Source organism: Pongo abelii, chromosome 2 (assembly GCF_028885655.2).
Source record: "Pongo abelii isolate AG06213 chromosome 2, NHGRI_mPonAbe1-v2.0_pri, whole genome shotgun sequence".
NCBI classification, from domain to species: Eukaryota; Metazoa; Chordata; class Mammalia; order Primates; family Hominidae; genus Pongo; species Pongo abelii.
The window spans coordinates 71,921,946-71,945,231 of record NC_085928.1 but is presented as its reverse complement, the minus strand read 5'-3'; the positions used below and the strand labels follow the sequence as shown (position 1 = coordinate 71,945,231).

General features: G+C 40.1%; 1 protein-coding gene across 4 annotated transcripts in view; it reads left to right on the top strand.

Annotated features, from left to right (window-relative positions):
- The first annotated feature begins 12,123 nt into the window (after window positions 1-12,123).
- GRM7 (glutamate metabotropic receptor 7) overlaps window positions 12,124-23,286 on the top strand; it is an 884,465-nt gene continuing 873,302 nt past the window's right edge. For 3 of the 4 annotated variants that reach the window (XR_008523197.2, XM_024243985.3, XM_054550206.2), the window contains exon 1: window positions 12,124-12,978. Coding sequence is in view for 3 of the 4 variants with exons in the window: in XM_024243985.3 (XP_024099753.1) it covers window positions 12,460-12,978 (519 nt within the window). In the remaining variant the exon portion in view is untranslated. 4 annotated transcript variants of the gene reach the window in all.

The window sequence follows — 23,286 nt, the reverse complement described above, 5'->3', positions numbered from 1 at the left end:
AAAATATAGGTTGATGAGTTTATAAATATATAAAGTAAACATAAAACTTTATATCATAACAACTACCACAAACAAGGTACAGAATAATTCCTATAGAGGTATCTTATACCCTTATTTACTCAATCCACTTCTTAACCCCAGACCTGGACTGATCAGCTATTACTTAACATTAATTTTGACTTTTGTAATATTTCATATAAAAGGTGTCATATGACACATACTCTTTTTTGTCTGTGTTCTTTTACTTGCTATAACATTTTTGAGATTTACCTATGTTGTGTGTATCAACAGTTTGTTCCTTTCTTATAGCTGAGTAATATTCCATTGTAGGGATATAACACAATGTATTTATACTGTTGATGGCCATTTCATTGTTTCCATTTTGTGGCTATTTTGAATAACATTACTATAAGCATTCAAATAGAAACCTGTGTGGACACACATTTTTATGTCCTTGAGTAAAAGCAAAAATGTTGAGTTGCATAGCAAGTGTATGTTTAGCCTTATAAGAAACTGATAAAGGTTTTCTGAAGTGGTAACACCCTGTTACATTCTGACTAGTAGTATATAAAACTACCATTGCTTCCAAGTCCTGGCCAACTCTTGGAATGCTGAGTCTTTTTTTCTAGATTTTGGCTATTCCGACTGGTAGTGGTATCTCTTCATGGTTTTAATTTGCTTATCCCTGATAACTAATGATGTTTAACACCTTTTAGTGTGCCTATTATCATCTGCATAGTAAACATATACATTCTTTTTCTCTGCATGTGTGCCTGTGTGTGTGTTATATAACTTAACCGTACACAATAATGAACAAATATATGTTTTGTGAAATGTTCTCCATTCCTGCTCTCCTCTCTTCTATTTTTTTCTAAGAGTCTTGAGGATGGGCCAGGTGCAGTGACTTACGCCTGTAATTCCAGCACTGTGGGAGGCCCAGGTGGGAGGATTGCTTGAGGTCAGGAATTCGAGTCCAGGATTGATATTTTTTCCTTAAATGTTTGATGAAATTTATCCAGACCTGAAATGTTCTTTGTGGAAACAATATATATATTTATAATTTTATTTATCTTATTTTAAACAGTTTCATTGAGATCTATTTCACTTATCATAAGCCCATTCATTTAAACAGTACAATTTAATAATTTTTACTAACGTTACCAAGTTGTGAAAGCATCACCATAGTTAGTTTTAGAACATTTTCATTTCCCTCATAAGATCTCTCATGCCCATTTACAGTTAATTCTAATTCTCACCACCAGCCCCAGGCAACAGTGGGAAAAGGTTTGTCTCTTTAATGTACTTTATGATTACAAACAGTGGGTTTGTAATTAAGAGACATAAACATTTTCAGATTTGGGTTTTTTTTGGTGGCAATTTTAGTAAATTGTGCCTTTTAATAAATTTGTTCATTTCATTTAGTTATCCATTTTTTGGACATGAAATTGCTTATAACATTTTCTTATTTATTTAGAGACAGAGTCTTGCTGTTGCCCAGGCTGGTGTGTGGTGTTATGATCTCAGCTCACTGCAACCTCCACCTTCCAGGTTCAAGTAAACCTCCCGCCTCAGCCCACCAAGTAGCTGGGACTGCAGGCATGCACCACTATGCCTGGCTAATTTTTGTATTTTTAGCAGAGACAGGGTTTTGCCATCTTGCCCAGGCTGGTCTCGAACTCATGGCCTCATTTGATCTCATCTCGGCCCCCCGAAAGTGCTGAGATTACAGGCATGAGCCACCACACCCACCTTCTTATCTTTTTAATGAGTATAGGGTCTAGAGTGATGTTCATTCATTTTATTCGGTCATTTCTGTCTTCTCTCTTTTCTTAATATGTCCAGCTATACATTGTCACTTTTACTAGTCTTTTCAAATAACAGCTTTGGTATTATTGATTTTTATCTTGATTTTTACACGTTTTCTCTTATTGAGTTATACATTTTATTATTTATTTTTTCTACTTTGGGTTAAATTCATTACATTTTTCTAGTTCTTAATGCACAGGTTAGATCATTAAATTTAAATATGTTTTTCTAATATAAGGATTGAAGATTTCAATATCTTCCCAAGACCTACATTAGGCTACACACTACAAATTTCAACAGGTTGCTTTTGTTGGCAGTCACTTAAAATATTTCGTAGTATCTTTTTAATAAATAAATTTTTTGTTTAAACTGTATGTTATTTGAAAGTGTACTGTTTAATGTTTAAATGCAAGGTGATTTTCAGACATTTTGTTATTTTTAATTTAATGTCCTCATGTTAAAATGAGTTCAATATATTTTAATGTATTCAGACTTATTTTATGGAATACTATGGAGTCTATTTTGATCAGTGTTCCATGTGACTTCAAGTTCTTTCATGTTTTCTTTTGCAGTGTGCAACTGCTATTACATATAGGCAATGAATTTCAGATATTTTATTTCCTATATTGTATTTTTCAGCTCTAGACATTCTAATTGGTTCTTTTTTATGTTTTCCACTTTTCTCCCCTTTATGCTCATGTTTTCCTCAAATTCTTGAGAATATTTACATTAGCTGTGTATATTAGTTTTAGTGGCTTAAAACAACAGTCATTTATCTTACCGTTCTGTAGGTTGAACTACAGAGTGAAATCTCTCTCACACTTCGAATTTTTCTGACTTCCTGTTTTGCAACCAGCCAAAGGAAAGCTCTACATTTAAAGGATTCATGTGATTAGGTTAGGCTCATCTGGATAATCTCTCTATCTAAGTCAATTGATTAATAACGTTAATTATGTCTGCACAAGCCCTATTGTCATGTAATATAATAGAAACATTGGGGTTATTTTAGTATTCTGTCTACCTTTCTGTTTTATTGTATTTGTCTGCTGATTCGAAAATATGTAATTCCAAAATCTGTTTTTATTTTTCTCCTGCATTTTACATGCCTTATAATTTTCACTGGATTCTGCACAATGTAAATGTAACAGGGTTAAGTGTCAGTATTTCACTGACTACTTTTAACAATTGTTAAATTTTGTTTTAGCAGGCTTAAGTTACTTGCAGATCAGCGTGAAGCTTTCCAGACTTGTTTCTAAGATGTTTTAGGGTAGGTGTTTAGCCCTACTATTAAAGTGTAATCTTTCTAGAGTCTCTGCTAACTGCTCTGAGGGTTCAACAAGGGCTCTGCAAATGTCTCCTGGTCAGCAAGGGTCAGAGCGCAAATGTCTCCTTGCACTGCATGAACTCTGATGCAGTTCCCAAATAGTTGTTATTTTCCTGATGTCCCAGATCCTCATCCTATGTTTTCACAGTTTAGTGTTCAGATAAACTTCAAGGGAACCTCATACACGTTTCTGGTCCTCTTTTTGTGTAGTCTTCATCTTGCATATCTTGTGTGTAGCCTTCATCTTGTGGGTGTAGCCTTCATCAAGATGCAGGCAATAGCCTCCTTAACCTCTCTGAACTCTGATCTCTATCTTCTCAAATTTATCAATCTGTCATGGTCAGCTTGGGTCTGAATAGTGGCAGGAAGCAGAAAGTCATGACATTCATAGAGCTCTCCTAATTTGTTCCCCTTCTTTGGGAATCATGGTCTGGAGCTGCTAATTACCCAATGGCTTAAACAAGTTCTTTCATATATTCTGTCTGATTTTCTAATGATTGGGAGTAAGTGAGAGGGGAAGTCTGGGACCAATTAGTTCATCATGAGGAAGCAAAAATTCTCAATCGAGGTTGATTGGCTGAACGAATGTGCACAAGAGCTTACTTTCTACCATCTCCCACAGAAATGAGGCTAGATCTCAACTTTTATGGTTTATAAATACCTTGTTTTTTTTCTTTTTGTGGGGATCTGAGGGACTGAACAATCAAAATCGTAAAATAAAGAACTGGTATAGCTAAGATACTAGCATCAACTTGTCTTACACAATTTCTATGGAGAAAGTATAATGAGAAATGGGCCAAAATCACAAAGAATCAAAACTTGTAAGGAACATACATGAATAACTAAAGAAATATTCTTTGAGTTTTAAATGAGGTAAATATTAATATAGTAGATGGTCTCATAAGACATATTAAAACATATTAAGACATATCCCAGAGGGAATCACCCAATATTTTAAACATTTTAGAAATAGATCTATAATATCCAAGTTGACTACACTGAAAGACACAAAGCTTATTTGGATGGCCAAGTTTTGATGTTGTGAAAATAGTGTTATTGTACTCAGTTAATATTTACTGAATCAAGTAATAACCAGAAAGGAAAACATACCCTCAACTCACTTCAAGCAAGGCACTGAACATGAGCTCAATTCAGGTAGGCTTTGAACTTGGCAGTTCCAGGGTTTTAGGGGTGGTTGACAGTAGCATCTCAATAAGCTACAACAAGACATCACACAGAGAGAGGGTCCTAACAAAGCAAAGCAGCTTGTCCAGGACCTTAAGATATAGTAGAGGTATTCATAGCATATGCAGGCCTAGAAGACAGATAGAGAACAGACATTCTCTACCTCTTATATGGACCATGCATATGACTGTGGGAAGAGGGAAAAAAAAAAAAAACAGCAATCGAACAAGTGGGTACCAATGGTTCACTAGACATGCCGTGAAGGTGCCTTCCCAAAGAGTAAAAATTCAGGAACCCCCTGCTGATATAAATCAGCATCTACTGGTACACAGACAAGCAATAGAGTACAGTAGTTAAAAGCGTGTCTGGGGAACACAGACGCAAGTGTGCTCTGCTTCTGTATCCATAAGCTAGGAAGTACAGTGACTGAAACACAGACCTTGGAGATAGATTTTCTGGGTTCAAATCTAAGCTCTGGCACTTATTATATTTATGAGATTGGCAACATTTTTAATAACTGTGCAGCTCAATTTCTTTATCTGAAAAACAGAGGTAATTATAAAAGTACTTACCTTATATATTTGGGGAATTAAATAAATTCCTAATTTACTATGAAGATTAAATATATCAGCATGTGTATGTCATTGGAACAGTACCTGGATCAAAGAAAGTACCAGAAAAGTGTTATTTACCATCATTATTTCTGTTTAAATTAGGGTAATATCAATAATAGAAAACATGTTCATAGATTCATTGCAGAGATTAAATGAGGCATTGCATATAAACTGCCCATTTCAGTGCCTAACACAGAGTAGGTCTTCAATAAACAGAATAAGCCTCACACATTGGTCAGATTTGATTCAAGAAATACATGAGGTTCAACCAGCATATTCAAATGCCTCCATTGCCCATAGATAAGCAGGTCTTTAGAATGCAAGGGCTATGTGGTTTGATTCTTACAATAAAGCAAACTGTACTACTTTACAATTACTACTAGCCCTAAATAGGCAAAATATCATATCCCACATATCTAACACACACATATAAAAATCTATACTATTGCTGCCTCTCTCCTCTCCTCTCCTCTCCTCCTCTCCTCTCCTCTCCTCTCCCCTCCCCTCCCCTCCCCTCCCCTCCCCTCCCCTCCTCTCCTCTCCTCTCCTCTTTTCTTTTCTTTTTTCTTTTCACAGGGTCTGGCTCTTTCTCCCAGGTTGGAGTGCAGTGGCACAATCATGGCTCACTGCAACCTCTGCCTCCAGGGCTCAAGCCATCCTCCTACTTCAGCATCTCAAGTAGCTGGAACTAAAGATACATGCCACTACATCGGGCTAATTTTTGTATTTTTTTGTAGCATTGCTACGTTTCTTATCATGAGATGAACATAACAAATTGTATTTTTAAGACAATTTAAAAGTCCATCAGTTATACTCAATGCTTTTTAAGTTTTAATTTTACTTCCCATTGAACTGGTCATTTAAAGCCAGTGTAATGTGGAGTTTGATAGTATATCCTCAAGGTCTGGAGTCAAATCAAGAACTGACTCCAGGGCTACTACGCTTTTATGTCGTAGAGTTCTAAACTTTCCATAGTTAATTCTCAGAGGAGTATAAGAATCAGTAGCTAAGAATTAATAGCTGCTTATCTTGAAACAGTAACCATCTAAATTAGTACCCTCAATTTTGAGAGACTGGACTCAAACCAGCTTAAGCAAAGCATAAAATATATTGGGTGACAAAAGGAAATGTTCGAAGGCAAGTACAATTGGAGACATTGCTGGATCCACTGTCTTGGGAGACTTTGTCAGAGCTCTACTTTTCTTTTCATATCTTGGATTTGCTTCCTTGTGTGGGTTGATTTTTTTTTTTTTTTTTTTGAGATGGAGTCTCACTCTGTTGGCCAGGTTGGAGTGCAGTGGCACAATCTTGGCTCACTGCAACCTCCGCCTCTCTGGTTCAAACAATTCCCCTGCCTTAGCCTCATGAGTAGCTGGGATTACAGGCATGCACCACAACACCCAGCTAATTTTTGTATTTTTAGTAGAGATGAGGTTTCACCATGTTGGCCAGGCTGGTCTCAAACTCCTGACCTTAAGTGATCCACCCGACTCAGCCTCCCAAAGTTCTTGGATTATAGGCATGAGCCACTGCGCCCCATGGTGTAGTTTGATTTTATTCTCAGACAGGCTTTCTTCATGTTGTGGAAACAACACCTGCTAGAAGCACCAGGTCTCTATCTTCATATATATTTAGCTAGGAGAAGTACATCTGACTTCCAGTATTCATATATAAAATTTCAAGTTCTTTACCTATCTTTGGACTCATCAGCTCCACCAGGGGAAGAAAGAGCTCAGTTCAGCCAACCCTAGATGTGTGCCTGTATCTGAGTTTGGGTAGATGGAGCATTAGGATCCATCTCAACTCCTGACAAAGGAGAAGGGTGCTTTCCCAAAGGAATGGCTGATGATGTCACCAAAAGAAGGGAAGGGACATTCCATGCTCTACACATCTAAGGGGCACTGTAGGGAGATTGAAAGAATTATAGGGGTAGGGTGAGGTACAAGACCTTCTAGACAGGCCTTGTCTAGCAATTTTAAAGCAGAAAACGGTTTTTGCCTATTAAGTCAAAGCCATTTTGTTCTCTGAGTCACAGCTCTGGAAGGAACAATTGTTTTTTTTTAATTGTAGTACAAAATATGATGGAGAGAGATTTGTACCTGGAGAATCACTTACTGTGTGAGTGACTTGCCCCAAAGCTGTTGTTTCATATACCTACCCAAAGGGCAGGACAAAACAGTCCTCCTTGTGTACTGAGAGAAGAAATGAGTGGAAACATTGAGACCTGAGAAGAAAGAAAACTGGGGAGTGAGGTTTCCTTTGGTCCTTAGGTGAGACTCTCTTTGTGGCTACCCAGACACTGCATCCAAAGGGCAATGAGATCTGAGGGATGTAACAAGTAAGATCTTTCTGAATTGAGTGCAATTGATGAGACAGAGCACTCATAGAGCATCTGGAGTCCGGACTTAAGATATGTAAGCTTCAAGGCAACAAGATGGTAAGGAAGATAAACTAAAGAAGCAGTAACAAATAGCAGCATATTGATTAAACCATACTTTTTACCTTCCTAGGCCTCCATTTTCGGATCTGTAAAATAACAATAATAATAATGATATATATCAAATGAGGTTATCTTGAGAATTGATATATATTGTGCCTGGTACCTAGTAAACTAGTGAAAAATATAAGGTCTTGGTAATATTCATTATTCATATAAAATGTACAACATTAATATAAATATATTCATATACTATTTAATAATAATATAAATACTTTTAGTAATGCCTAAAATGAATTTGGCTACAAGTAACAGAAAACACAACTAATACTTTCCTATGCAATGAGCAGATTTCTTGGCTTATATAACTGGAAATCAAAAGAGGAAGCATTGGGAATAATTTGATCTAGTGGTACAGGGAAACTCTGTGTATTGAACTCATCTTCAGGCAGCTAGTGAAAGAACTACAATAATCCTGGGTCTCATATCTACACACAGTCATGCCAGATGCAAGAAGTGCTTTCAGAAACCCCCATCAAACCTTTCCCTAGATGTCACTGCCTTGAATTCCTAAATGAACTACTAGAAAGGAAGATAGGATTACCAGCAGGGATCAATTTCAATCCACCCATTGCAGGCTCTGTGGAGTGAATTTGTCTGCACAATACCAAGGTTTCTTAACAAAATGGGATCAGAAAATGGATGAATGGATGCTAGTTAAGTGACGAAAGTTGTCTATGACAAATAGATAAAGCAAAAAAGTATAACAGACAAAAATGGAATATTCTCTCTCCAAGATAAAGTGAACACCTATTCAAAAGTAGAATAAAATGTGAGATTGTGTTTTGAAAAGTTACAGATGAAGACCGATATAAAGGATAAAAGAATAGCCAAAGTGCATTCGCAGCCATAGCAGAAGTAGCAGTGGTTAAGGAAGACACACTTGTGTATTACAAATTGGATTTAAATAAATATAGTGGGAACTGGAAGTGCAAACATTATTTCCTGCAGAAGATATTGAAGAGTAGAACATCTTCCGGCAACAGAACAACAAAGAAAATAAATAAAATTAAGATGATCAAGAAAACAAAAGAATATGAAGTAAGGCTGAGACCTTCGGTTAGTTATTTTTTACTAACCCCTGTGTGAGGACAGATTGATTACTAAATAGAATCAAGCCTGTGAATACATTTTATAGCTTACAATCTTTGTGCCTAAAACTAGGTTCCCCTCCAATTAAATATGACATTAGAACACTGGCCCAGCTTTACATAAACTTGTCTTCGACAGAAATTTCTGTCCATATAATCTCAGGAAACCAAACAAAACAAATACCATGTTCCTTATCAAGTGCCAGATCCTATGCCATGGTTAAAGGTATAAAGATGAATTATAAATCGTATGTAATAGATATATAGTGATTTTGCAAGCTCAGCATCACTTTCCAGTTCCTCTGGTAACAGACTTCTCTTTCCATGTAGTTTAAGTGGTGCTGGTGCCTGGCTAGAAAAATAGGTCTATGCTTCCTAGCTCCTCTAACCAGCCTACGGGCATGGCCACAGTTATTAATTCCTAAGTGAGCATTTGACTCAGGAAGGACCAATCAAAGCTTTACCTGAGAGTTAATCAAGTTCTTTAAGGTTAGAATATTTTAGTCCTGCACATTTTTTAGAAAAGAAAATTACTTCAAAATTTACTAATTTTCTTTAAGTTCTAGAAACTGTCTATAGCGACTAAGAGGAAAATGATTTATCTGTCAACATTCCTGCTCTGCCCACTTTAAGTTTTGGTCACCGTCAAATAAAGGCAGTGGAGAATGGCAAAACCAGTTCTGAATCATTCAACACATGAGTGCTTCTTAGGCACAAAACATCATTTGAAACATGGTCCCAGATAAAAAGATAAATAATACCCAGCCCTTACCCTCAAGGATCTCACAACTTGGCAAGGGAAATAAGACATGCACACAGATGACTGCAATAAAGGAAAGATAATGATTGCTGCCAGATGTTTGGGGAGAAGGAGCAAAGCAAAAAGAACACAGAATAAGGCAGCATTCAATAGTCAGCCAAGAAATATTTATTGAACAATCATTGGATGGGAAATGAAAATGGAAGCACAGAGCATGAACCGAGATATGTGGAAGCGAAAAATCAAGTGACATTACTTGTTACTCCAACTCTCCAAATATTTTTGTCACCAAGTTTGTAATAAATAGCCTGAAATTAAAAATGAAATAAGAATGTAGTAGTCTCTGTCAAAGACAGCCTGAGGTGCTAATGCTTAAACACTAGGATCATAGTATGTGTGCTCCTAAGTATGCCTCTTTATTGCTTTATTTATATCTTCTTCCAAATGAGTTGATGCTGCCCTAACAGAATATCTGTTCAGCTATTTCACCTTTTTGGTCTTGTGTATTAGAACAGGTGAATTAGAAGAGGATTCTTTTGGCTTCAAACAGAAAGAAAGCGCTATATAATTTAAAAAGTCCAGAGGCAATTCTTTAAGCATGCTTGGATCCAGGAATGCAAATGTTTTAATTAAGCCTCAATCTGTCTCTCGTTCTTTGTCTTTCTCTATCTCTCTGTATTTGTCTTACTTTGGGGTTCATATATCTCCCCATTCTTGTGGAAGCCCCTGGCACAGCTTCAGGCTTATATTCTCATAGCTCCACAACTTGCAGGAAGGAGCGGGGGCCATCATGGCATATGGTAATTCAACTTGTGCATTTACGTAGCAAGGCATTGAGTCTGAAGGTGATTCATAGGCACATTGTGCACAGAGTAGATTTGTATATTAATTACAGCACTGTTTTCTGGAAGCTGACAGAAAATATCTTGTTTTGACAAAATCATAATAGCATAACAATTTTCCAAAAAAGAAACAAAGCATTTTGTGGAAGGGGCCCCTTTGTATCTGACTTATACAGAGATTGCCTATGTGATAGTGACAACCCTATGTCTCCATCCTGGCTGCCCCAGCAAAAGTTCAGGGATTATCCCTGAATGGCTCTGGTTGGACTTTTTGCCCAACCTGGAATAGCACTACAGCCAGAAGGATCTGATGTTCTGATTAGCCAAGACTTGATCACAGGCAGTGGGATCAGTTCTCCTGAAACCATAAACATTGAAACAAGTAAGAGGGGCATATCAAAAAAAAAAATTGATGGGATGTCCCTGACCGGAAAAACAACAACAACAACAACAATAATATTAACAACAAAAACCAAAAACCTTCTATACCAGGAAACCTTCATAGTGTTCTTTGAATATACAAAAACTGGTCTGCACATAATACAATAGAAAATATTGGCCTAAAAAGAGCACCATGGCCAAAGGGACATGACCTATTTTAACAGATGATTTGAGAGTTAAAAGATAACTTGGAGGGCATCCAATTCAATCTCATCATTTTCCGGTTGGGGAAACTAAAACCCAGACAGAGGAATAGAAGTGCTGAGAGCACACAAGTATTTGGTGGCAGAGACAACCAACTACGTGCCTTTTGACTTTTCCCCCCTACAATGATAGGTTTCTTCGTTACATTGTCAACAAAAACAAAAAGTATAGTCTTGTTTCTGGTGTTCTCTCCGCCCTAAAATCCGTATAATATGATTTTGCTACACTCCAACAGAAACCCTCAGGAAGTGTTGGTTTAACCTCCTTAAGTCCGCTCCCATCCCCAAGGACAGACATTCACTTTCCTTGAATTGGAAGTAGAGCCACTTGTTGCTTTAATGGGCCAAATGTGGTCTGGACCTGCAGGAGGAGACGCCGCTCATAAAGAGCTTCTCAATTGCATTGCAACCTGTTCTGTCATCCTGACTTTGCCCCCAAACCCCAGCCAGAGAAAGACGACGCATTCCCAATCAATGGGGATACTTCTGCCTGCCCCCTCTTTCTTCTTCCTGCCATCACCTCTTTCCTGCTGTTTCTTACTGGCAAAAACTGTCACCAGGTGCACCAGATGCATCTCTGGAAATAGGTAGGAGGGAGCCTTACACCTGTCAGTGCTGGAGAAGAAAGTGCGCTCTGCGGAGTTCTCAGTTGTTCCATCTCTGCAACGAAGTAAAGAGAAGAGATGCGTCCGAGGTTTTTGACACAGACATGCTGGGGAAACGCGTCAGTTCACGGAGCTCTGACTCTAGTGACTACTGAAGACCAATGATGCACTCCCATGCCTAGCGTCTCCTCTTAACTTCTGTTTCCCTGCAGTCAAGCTCAGCTCCTGGCCCTGGAAACCCCTTTGGGTAAAGCGTCTTTAAGTCATGAATCAGGCTCCTGTGTGCACGTGTGGCTTTCTTAGCAAAAACTAGCACAGGCGGCTCTGGAGTAGAGTCTAGCTAGGGTCTTCCCGCGCCCCTCCCTCATTGGTTTCTCTGCCCCTCCCTCGCTTTCTCCCAGAGCTAAGAGCCTAGGCTCCGGACCTAGGGTTTGGGAGCAGTCAGCACGACGTCCTCGCCCCATCCCGCGGCTGATGACACCCGTGCCCAGAACGTGGATGTGGGTAGGGAGGCTTCCACAGTGAGTTGGGGGCGAGAGCTAGGCTCTCGCTTGCTCCCTGCAATCCCTAGATTCCCTGGGGACCACGAAACTCCCATTCCGAGGAAACCTCCCCCCATTCCCCAGCCGCCCACCCGTTTCCCCCCCTTACCTCAGCACGCAGCCCCTCCCTGCGTGATGATGCAAACCAGTGGGGAGGGCTGGCGCTGGGAAGGGTGGGGAGAGAAGGAGAGCCAGAGAGGGAGGGAGGGAGTGGGAGGAGGAGGAGAGGGAGCCGAACGACCATTTAAAGCGATAGCAATCCCTGCCCTCTCCCCAGTGCTGGGCTGTTGGAGAGAGCGAGCAGCAAGCCGGTGAGCGCGAGCGCGGCGCGCCAGCCGGCTAACCCGAGAGCGCAAGGCGCCCCAGGCTGGCAGGCGCCGCGGGACCCCTCACCCTCTCTGGTCGCCTCTCCCCGGATTCCCCCACCCTCCGTGCCTGCAGGAGCCCCTGGGCTTTCCTGGAGGAGCTCGCCCTGAGGGGCCCGGATCTCGGCGAGCCCACCACCGTTCCCTCCAGCGCCGCCGCCGCCACCGCAGCAGCCGGAGCAGCATGGTCCAGCTGAGGAAGCTGCTCCGCGTCCTGACTTTGATGAAGTTCCCCTGCTGCGTGCTGGAGGTGCTCCTGTGCGCGCTGGCGGCGGCGGCGCGCGGCCAGGAGATGTACGCCCCGCACTCAATCCGGATCGAGGGGGACGTCACCCTCGGGGGGCTGTTCCCCGTGCACGCCAAGGGTCCCAGCGGAGTGCCCTGCGGCGACATCAAGAGGGAAAACGGGATCCACAGGCTGGAAGCGATGCTCTACGCCCTGGACCAGATCAACAGTGATCCCAACCTACTGCCCAACGTGACGCTGGGCGCGCGGATCCTGGACACTTGTTCCAGGGACACTTACGCGCTCGAACAGTCGCTTACTTTCGTCCAGGCGCTCATCCAGAAGGACACCTCCGACGTGCGCTGCACCAACGGCGAACCGCCGGTTTTCGTCAAGCCGGAGAAAGTAGTTGGAGTGATTGGGGCTTCGGGGAGTTCGGTCTCCATCATGGTAGCCAACATCCTGAGGCTCTTCCAGGTAGGGGGGCGCTCCCTCCGGGGCGGAGCACACCGTGGCTACCTGCGCCCTTAACCCTAAAAGCTGGCTTGGACTCCGGTGGTGCGGGTCAGGTCAGCTTTCGCTCATTTCCACCCTGGAGATCCTGCCGAATCCCTCCCACCCCGCCCGAGGAGATACCTTCCCTGCTTGGTTTATTTCCCTTCCATCTCTCCCCTGTCCACGCTCCACTCCATCCGGCTTGACATCTGGATTTATGGCCCCATTTACAAGAAGCAATCTGCGAAAAACAAGGCGATGATTTAAATGGGTTTGCATTAGGGTGAAATATGGTCCGAAAACAGGCTCGTAAAAGTGCCGGGCTCCTAGGAGAGCTGGTTAGGAGAATGGAATAGGAAAGATGAGACGATGCCTCGAAACCGGGCATTTCCCAACTCCCCAGCTTCCCACCCCCAAGCCAGCCTGCCAAACTGCACTCCCTTGGAAAATTTGGAGACAGCCTTAAGGAGGCACTTCTTAAATCGAGGGCTCCGTCTTAACCTAGATGTGGATGTTAAGTCCCCATCTCCCTCGGGTTGATTTCCCGACCTGTAGCCATCCTCCGCGAGAGCCCAGGGCGCGAGGTGCTGGGACCTTCCTCAGGTGGAGAGATGCTGCCCGCAGACGTGACCCCCAGTTGGTTTGCTCCGGGCAATATTTTGCACCGTCTAAATTACACGTGCGATCCGGCCACTGGCCAGAGCTGGGCGATCAGCTTTCCACTCCTGCCACTTCAGACCTCAGCCCAGGGATGAGCTCATGCTAACTGCGAAACAAAATCGCTCTCCCTGCCTCCTCCCTCTTCCCCCCCGCCCCCCTCACCAACTATCTCCCTGACGCAGACCCCAAGCCAAATCCTCGGCTTGGAGGACGATTCCTGGAGCGAGGCATGAAGGCGCCCGTTGGGAGGCAGAGGGGTGCGTGAAGCAGGGCCCCGTGGTCCTCCTGCTCCGGTGCCGGAGGGAGACGGAGAAAAAATGGGAGGAAGGCGGATCCGGGGCCGCTGAGCGGTGGGTTCTACCGCAGTGTTCTCTCGCCTCCTGCTCCAGCAGCCTCTGCCCCATGGCTCCTGAGCAGCACTGGGTAGGAATGAGTGGCTTTGGGGTTTGGAAATTGAGTTTCAGGGTCTCTGTGATTGTAGGTTCCCTCCTCTGTGTCTTTCCCTATATGTGCATCACTCTCTCTTTCTGTCTCTGTCTCCTTGCTGTTTTCTTTTCTCTCTATTTTTTCTCTCCCTTTCAATCTCTCCCTCCTTTCCTCCTCTGTCTTCACTCCCAAGTTCTTGGTTCATCTCAGTATTAAAATGACCCTTTCCCAATGCATAGCGGGTCTCTCCCTGGCTGATGGTACCCAAACCTAGTTAATCTCTTCCGCAGATGTACACGCTGATCCTGGCACCTTTATGCTCCTCATATCTAGAGAACCGGCCCCTCTCAAGTGCTTTCCCTAAAGATGTTGGGCTTCAGAAGGGGACTCTGTGAGACCCAGGCTGTCACCACATCACCTCCAGTAGTGTGAAGTTTGCATTCAGGAAAGAGGAGTGCCTATCCAAGGCTGCAGCTTGCATGGCCCCTCTGATCCTCTGAGCATCTCTAACCCTTCCTGAGTGCCATCATGGAAATCCTTGGAGGTCTGCAAACCCAAAAGTGCTTTGGGGCTAGCCATCACTCTGAGTTCCTTGCTTTTGGGAAGAACCTGGCTTGTAGCTGAAACCCAGAGCGCTTCCTTCATCTTTGAGCTTAAAGCTAGATAAGTTGAGGTAGCAGTGCAGCGGGAGAGGATGAGGTCAGAGACATTACCTGAGAACCACTGGGGGCTGGGGTAGGTTACTGTGTTTTCCCTGTTAGCCTCTGGGGTTAAAGGCACAAAACATTTTGTGTTTAGCATTTTAAAATTATTTTGCCTGTTTCTTCACTCACCCTGGGCAGTACTGCAGATGAGCCTGTCTCTGTCTGAAAAAAGAGTGAAATGTTAAAGTCAAGAAAGGGATTACAGACTAGGCTGAGGGACTGTGTTTGCTGAAAAAGATTCCAGGGGGAGCTGATTCCTCCTCTAGTGTGTGAACCTGAGGCAACTTGCTAGGGGTGAAAAAAGGGGTGGGGGGATGGCCTTACACTAATTTCTCCATTCCCTGAGCTGAGGAGAAAGGAACCCAATGTTAGCGTTAGCATTATGGCTTGGGAGTAAAACCATTCAGAGAAAACACTGTCATTTTCCTCTAATTTGCAAATTGCAGCTATTCATGTTGGATTGAATAGCGGAGGGAAAAAGAGCCCCTAGTTTTCACCTGCGTTTATTGAGAAGAGGCTGGTAGTCTGAGGAATGCACCAACTTGTAGCTTGGGATGCATGCAAGCACATAAAACAGTTGGTTTGTATGTGTCCTGGTTAATCACTGCCCATGTTGGAATATGTATTTCATATACCAACAATCTCTTCCAGTAGCCCTTTTTGCGTGTGATCTTAGAAGTTCCTGTCATGTAATTCCAGTCCCCAGTTTTCCAGTTTCTATAAGCCTGCAAAATGGGTAGAGAGAATAATGGTATACATACCCATTGTTCAAAGGCACACTTAGAGGGAGAGAAAAAGGACATAGTGAATCTTCTCTGGGATTTCTAGGTTCAGTTCAATTAAGATTGTCCTATATAAAAGAAACTCCTCCAAATGATTGAATTTCTAGCTTTCCAGTGATTTGAGTTTTCTTTTTTCCTCTGGTCCCTGCAGGTTGCTTTAGGGACCATGCCAAACCGATCACTTGAGATATACATTTATAGTGAGATAAGACTGTAGGCTAGAAGAGAGAATACTTAGCGACTTAAATGGGGGGTGCTGAGCACTGAAGGGAAGGAGGGAGAAATGAGATGGTAATAGAGATAACAAATGCTGCTGCCCCCAGCAAAGTCAGAAATGAAGTTCCTTCCTGGAAATTTGGACCTGGGCAAGAATGACTCCTCAGATGTAAATAGTGTCTATGACTTTGAATTTTCATTTGACTGCTGGTGTACCAGATTGAAAGATATAAGCTTAGCAAGTCCTCTTTCTCTCCTCTCTTTACACACTTACTGGGTTAGTAAAATGACATGTCTGAGGACAGGAATCATATTCAGTGGGTCTTCAAATCAATCCAGGAATTTGAGGCTAATGAAATTAGTGTGTGGCCAGGGCTCTGCCAACTAGAATTAAATCACTGCAACTGCCCTGCAATGCATTTTCAGCCTCAAAGAAACATCAGGGAGGAATTTCTGGAGATTTGTTCCTAAGCTTGTGCAAAATAATACTCTCCTAATGCTAAGAAAGATGAAACATAAATTAATATTGACTATAAGTAACATATTTTAAAAAATCATCACAGAGTTGGGATGGCTTAAAGTAGAGAGGTTATATAATATGGTGACCAATAGATAAATCTCATCTGACCACTGTTTTATGGGCAATAAGTAAGATATATTATAGTGGAAAGTAATGGGAACACTTTTATTCAAGGCTTCTCCGTTATTGACTTGAGGGCAAACACTCCGAGAGTATAAATTACTCTTGCTACATTCTGACTCTGAATGAATAATATTTCATGTGTAGTGACATGGTCTACACTATAGACTTGGAATTGAATGGCATCTGATTCAGGTGGATTTTTTTTTCTCTCCCAAAGCAAGTAGATGGAAAAAGTGGTCAACTCTACCCTTGTTGGAGCATAATGCAAATCTAAGTCTGTGGACCTTGTATCATAAATGAAATGCTTTAGTAAATGTGTCAATGTTTTCCTTCTGTTAATTGAAACTTGAATGTAATATCAAACTTTTGGGATAATATTTTATACATAAATACCTAGATTTTTTTTCCTTTTCTCTCTCTCCATCGTAATCCGATAGAGCTGAGCATATAGGGTGGTGTGGTATTACTACGGTGGTGAAATTTATTAAAAAAGCAACTTTAACCTACACTTTTTGTAATTTCATAAGTATAGGTGTCACTGCCATTTGGAATAGTCTCTATAACAATCTCTGCCTCCACATTTACTGTGTTTTAGGAAATTTACCTAACAGATGGTGAGTGGGAAATTTTCAAAGGGGCATTTTTAAAAAGAGCAGAGGAAAGGAATGAAGACACGCACATATTATATTTGAAGACATCTCCACGTGTATTTCGTGTATACATACCCATACAATTAAGATGTCTTTGGGCATTTTTCTCTTTAAGAATAATTGAAACAATGAATGCATTTACTTCAACTTCATGAACATTTGGAGATTAACAAATTACAAGTGCTATATTTCTTACATATATACAGGTTATATCATAGATATAAAAGACCATACTTGGATTTTACAGTGTGTTTTAGTCTCAATCCTGCCATTAACTGGCTAAGTTACCCTAAATAAATCTCTTAATTTTTCTAGGCCTCATTTTCCTTATTTGCTTTTTTTTTTTTCTTTAAAAATGTAGTTTCTAGAAGTCTGTAATCTTTTTTGTTTAGCTTGGAAAAAACTTTCTCTTGTCAAAACTGTCTTTACATTTCCAGCTCCCACTTTTGGTGAGTTTGTGGTAACTTTTAAAATATATTTTCACACAGCTATCTTGGTCATTACTAGTCAAGTTAATTTCCTATATTCAGACTGCTTCTGTATTATTTTACAATTTACTTCTCAATCATATATATCAAAGCTACTGGTAGGGAAAATGATCTCTCAGGTCAGTTTACTGAATGATCATAAGACACAAGGCAGGGAGTGAGAACTGTCGAATTTACAGTGGCAGCAAGCTATGGCTTTCCTATCTTCATGTAGTATTCCCATTCATCTTGCAAAAATACCAGACCTTTCTCTCCCCAAACTGAGAAATGATGACATCCCACCTATCTTCCTGGCCCCAGGGATGAAGTATGTGGCCAGGTCAAATGAAGCAGGTGATTGGTTCCTTTGTAATCATTTGACCTTATCCAGGCCAATTAGAATCTTCCCCAAGATGTTTCTCTCAGAGATAAATGGGAACATTATCTCCTCTCTCTGGAATTTTTAAGCTGGGGAGATGTGATTCTGGGTCTCCCAGTGGCCATCCAACACAAGGAGAGACTTTCTGTAGCATATAGTCAAGTAGACATGAGTAGGGCTGAGTGGTGGGAGAGAGGGGGAGCCCTGCTGATATTCTGGAACTCCTACATTCAACTATATCTGAATCTAGATGTGTCTGTGAGTTTCTAGGACGTGTTATTTTTTGAAACACATTTCTTTTTACTATTTTGAGTTTGATTTTAGCCATATGCAGTTGAAAGCATTATAGCAAAAGCAGCTGATTTTCTGCGTTAATGTAAGGTTCACTAACTGGCATTCATTCAGTGAAAAATCATGCTGTAGATAACACTTTCTTTACTTTAAACATAATTCTTTTAGCCCAGCTTTGGGACATTCAAGACTCGATGTCCTTCTCTTCCCAACATTTCCTGTAATTGATTTCAGCCTTTGTGATCACATCTTCCCTATCTCGATGCAGTTGAGAGAGAAGACGGACACTTCTGATGTAAACTGCAGGATGTATAGTCCTCCTATCTGAAAGCTTTGGAACCATACTTGGTTCCTTTCATTAAAGCAAATCTTTTGTTGGTATCCCCAGGGCACAGAAACATTTTCATAGTATAATGGAATACAAAGTACATTAAACTCCTGGGTCACTCTACAGTAAGCAACAAGCCTAACTCTGCTTCTTGTCCCCTTTTACATTAAGTAGACAATTAAAAACAGCTGCAAACATATTTCCCAACCACTAAAATGCATATATGATCTCTATGTAAAATGATATTTATGCAACATATAGTCAGACTGGTTAATTACTGGACCTTTTGTGAATTGACATAGTCAATATATATGTTTTCTGCACATAAAAAATCAAAACAATAAAACCTATGTACAGGTAAATATCTGTCTGAAAGAGTGTTGAGTCAACCTTCTTCATATTATATTTCCATGTTTGACAAGTAACCTGCTTTCAACTATATTTATGACTAAATGTTTTTTGAATTACATTATTAGATTATAAAATCAAAAATCAAATATATGAATTTCAATGATATAGGATATATGTCACATTTTATGCAAACAGACTTTCTAATCTTTTTTCAATAAAAGTAGTAGTAACCATAGTAATAATTTGAGTCCTTACTATGAGCCACTGTGCCATGTGCTAAAAGTACTTCATTTCATTTAGTTCTCACAGTAGTCCTGCAATGTACATATTCTCATCCCTATTGTTCAGCTAAGGAAAGTGATTCTCATAGCCCAAAGTCACATAGCTGGTAAGTGGCAAAGTCTGGATTCAAACTTAGATTTGTCTGACAACAAACCACTATGTATACTGCTCAGTTGTTGCACAAATGCATAAATGCTTAAAGTAATTACAGATTTTCCTATCCTGAATTTATAGTGGTTTAAAGACATTACAGTTGCTGATTGCTTAACCGTATCTATTTACAGAAATACATGTTTTATTTTAATCCTAAAACAAGATTAATTTTGTAGGCCCGTAGAAACTTGAGCACACAAACCCTTACCTCCAAATGAAAAATGCTTGTTCTCCATTATACAACAAGTAGCCTCGTATGCAGGAAATAAATATACAGTAGACTTTTCATTCAAATAAATGAGAAAAGATGTTTCATCTTGTCTTGATTCAGTACCCACCATTATGGGTTATGATGGCTCTTTATAAACTTTATTTCATTCACTCCACTCTTTCTACAAACCTCAAGTAGGGAAATCCATCATTCAGATATATGTGCAAAGTGAGAGGACTGTATTAATACAATTGCTGAAAGTCAAGTTGATAGAGCACAGGAAGTACATCCTAATAAATGCAACATTAATGTTTGTGTGGGCCGGGGAGGGAAGGGTAGGAGAGTTTTCAGTTTAATGGGTTATTTTGCCTCTTGCTGTAAAAGAGCTGCAGCTTAATAGTTTTATAATTGGTCATTTGCAGAATTCTCCATCTTTGGGTGTTGTGCTTTTGTCATTCCACGGCTGCTGACTCTTTCTTTTATTCTTGATGGAAAGTAGCAAGAAAGTCACTTAAAGGGCTCAGTGTAGTCTTCTACATTATTGTTTAAATAAAAATATTTCCAATTTTAAAGGGCTCTTTCAACATTTTTATTATGTTTTAAACTTGACTATGTTCTGATGGGGTTAGCTCATGCAGACATCGGGGGAAGGTTTCCCAGGAGAAAACACACTCTATCAAAGAAATTATCAGAATTTCCATGTAGGGGTTAAGAATCAAATTCTGGAGTGAGACAGGCCTGGATTTAAATCCACACACTCCACTTACTGCCTGTCTGACATTGATCAAAAAGGTACCACACCTTTCACCAATTTTATTATCTTTGGAATGGGTTTAATAAAAATGTACCTGTCTGATAAAGGATTGCACGAAATATGCATGGAAATATTTTGGCACTGAGATTAGTATGTTTAATAAATTTAAAAGCTATGTTAAAGTTATTAGATGGACGTTAAGTGTCAATATTGCTTAACTAATCATTATTGCTAATTTTGAATTTTGCTGTTTAATTACCATAGTAGTTATGCTGGATTACACTCTTCTCTGTTTCTTCTGCTAAATTGAAAATTTACATATATATGTATAATTTACATCTATCTATCTATCTATCTATCTACCTATCTATCTATCTATATATATGGAGAGAGAGAGAGAGAGAAAGAGCAAAAGAGAGAGAACAGTGAGAGAGAACAGTGAGAGAGATAGGAGAGAGAGAGTGAGAGATAACACACACACACATGCACAGAGAGAACATTTTAGTGACGTTGCTCAGTGGAATGAAAATTTTTATGGAACTGATTAAAGGAAATAATGAATTCCATGGACTTAAGATAACAGCAAGGCTAAGAGCAGTGGAAGTCTGGCAGCCTTGAGCTTGAATTCCATTACGGACCCTTTCTATCTGCAGAGCTTTGGGAAAGTTACACTTTTATAAGCTTTACTCCTTCTTTCCTTTTCTTTGTTTTTTCCTAGAAATACTTATTAAGCACCTTCCATGTGCACTTTTCTAAATGCTTGGACACATCAGTAAAAAAGTAAAAGCTTTCTCTCTCTCTCTCCTTTCCACTTCTTTTTTTTTTTTGCTTCTCCCTCTCTTCTCTCCCTTCTCCCCTCTCTCCTCCCTCCTCTCTCTCTCAGCTTACACTCTCATGTGTGAAAACAGATGGATGTTATAAATACATCCTATGGATGTTACAAGTTGGTGAACATTATGGGATAAGGAAAAGAATGTGGAACTTGCTGGAGATTGTCGGGTTGGTAGTGCTAGGGGCTATAAATGTGGCCTCTACTTTTAAGTAGGGTAATAGCGTAGATTTGATGAGGTGACAACTGAGCAAAGACTTGAAGCAAGGGAGTTGGCATAGTGGATTTAGGGGAAGACCACTCCCTGGGAGTAGGAATGACCAGTGCCAAAACTCCAAGGCAAAAATGGGCCTGGCATGTTGGAAGAATATTGTAGAGGCCATTGTGGCTGAGTAGAGTCAATGAGGAGGAAGGGACAGCAGGAGGTCTTGAGGTCAGAGATGTGATGGGGCTAGTTCATGCAAGGCCATCACAGACATTTTGTCATTTACTCTAAATGTTGGCAGCCAGTGGTAGGATTTTAGAGCAGAGGTATGAGATGAGCTGTCTCTTGTTCGAAAAGGACAATGCTCTGTGGTATTGAGGGTAAGGGCAAAGAGTAGTATCAGGGAGAACAGAGAAGAGGCATTTCCAGGTAAGTTCGATGGTTTGGTGGCTTGAGCTTCTAAGAAGGGATATGTTTTGAAGGTTGAAACAGGATTTCCAGGCAGATAGAATGTGGGATGTGAGAGAAAGAACAGGATCAAGACCCCTTAACCCAAGATTTTGGGCCTGGGCAACTGGAAAGGTGAGATTATTATCTGAAATTGAAAAGATTCAATTGGGGTGGAACAGGGTTAGGGGTTAAGGATCAGTTTTGGAGACAGAAGGTTCCAGAAGTCTGTAGGTCTGAAGAAAGATCTGAACCAGAGATACATTGTGTAAAATGGAGACATTAAGAATAATTATCCAAAAGGGATATTTTAAAGATTAAATGAGGAAGTGGAATTAGCACTGTAGGTTCTAAAAACACTTAGCAATTAGTCAAAAATAATTATCTGAAATGAAAGAAAATCCTGTAGTTTGTTTCTGTAGTAAAACTGAACAAAACGATATCTCATTATTTTAATAACATTTGTGACACAATTATTCTAGTCAGACACCATAACTATAAACATTTAGAGGAAGCATTTCAGTTTCCTACGTTTCTCCCTGATGTTATAATTGCAACCATATTTTGTAAGGTTTAAGTTAGTTGGATAGGGTGGCTCTTTAATGAGAATCAATTCTGAACTACTTAGTTAATGCAATAATATACTATTTATTATTATTATTTTATGTTCTTCATTAAACTTAGTTGAAAATTTGTCATCACTGATACACATGATGAAATTTAGGTAGTTATCTAGGTATTTAAGAAAAAAAATAAGGGGCTTATCTTAAAATATGCATATGCATACTTACTTTCAACAGTTTCACCAGGCTTTTCATGTATTTCCTTGACTTTTTAAATTACACATATGACGGGAAATTTTATCTCATAGGTTGTCATCTCCCTTTAGGTATTTGAAAACCATTAAACAGATTTTGTGGCTTAACCAAAATTCTGTTCCATTTTCATTTGGCTACCAGATATTGGTCTAAGCATGTACTTACAATAAAAATGCATGACCATGTTGTCTCAACACATCTATGATTTTTATTTTAACACTATCATTATGTAAGCTGTATTTTAATTATAATTATAACACATTTTATATCAACACACATACATTTCTAGTGTTCAGGGGGAAAGCAGCGTGTAGTAAATTTTATCAAAATATAGCTTCTGAAGAACGGAACAGAGGGTAATTGTGTAATTCTGTATTTACCATAATTAAGTTCAGTAGAGTTGGCATAATAAAATTAAGATTAAAAAAAAAATCCCCAAACCATTGAGGCACCATAGCTCCCTCTCCTCCACCCGTTTCCACATCAGAGAACACATACTTAGCATCTTTCTGTATAGAAATCAAGAAAAAACAGGCAAGTAAATGAATGATAGGCATGAGAAGAGTAGAACTATGGAAAGAGACATGGAAATGAAATGTTACTTTTGGATTTGGGAGGTGTGAAAGGTCCACTAGTTTGTATGCCTACTGGGACCACAATTTCTGAAACAGTTAAGCTAAAGATCAAAAATGCT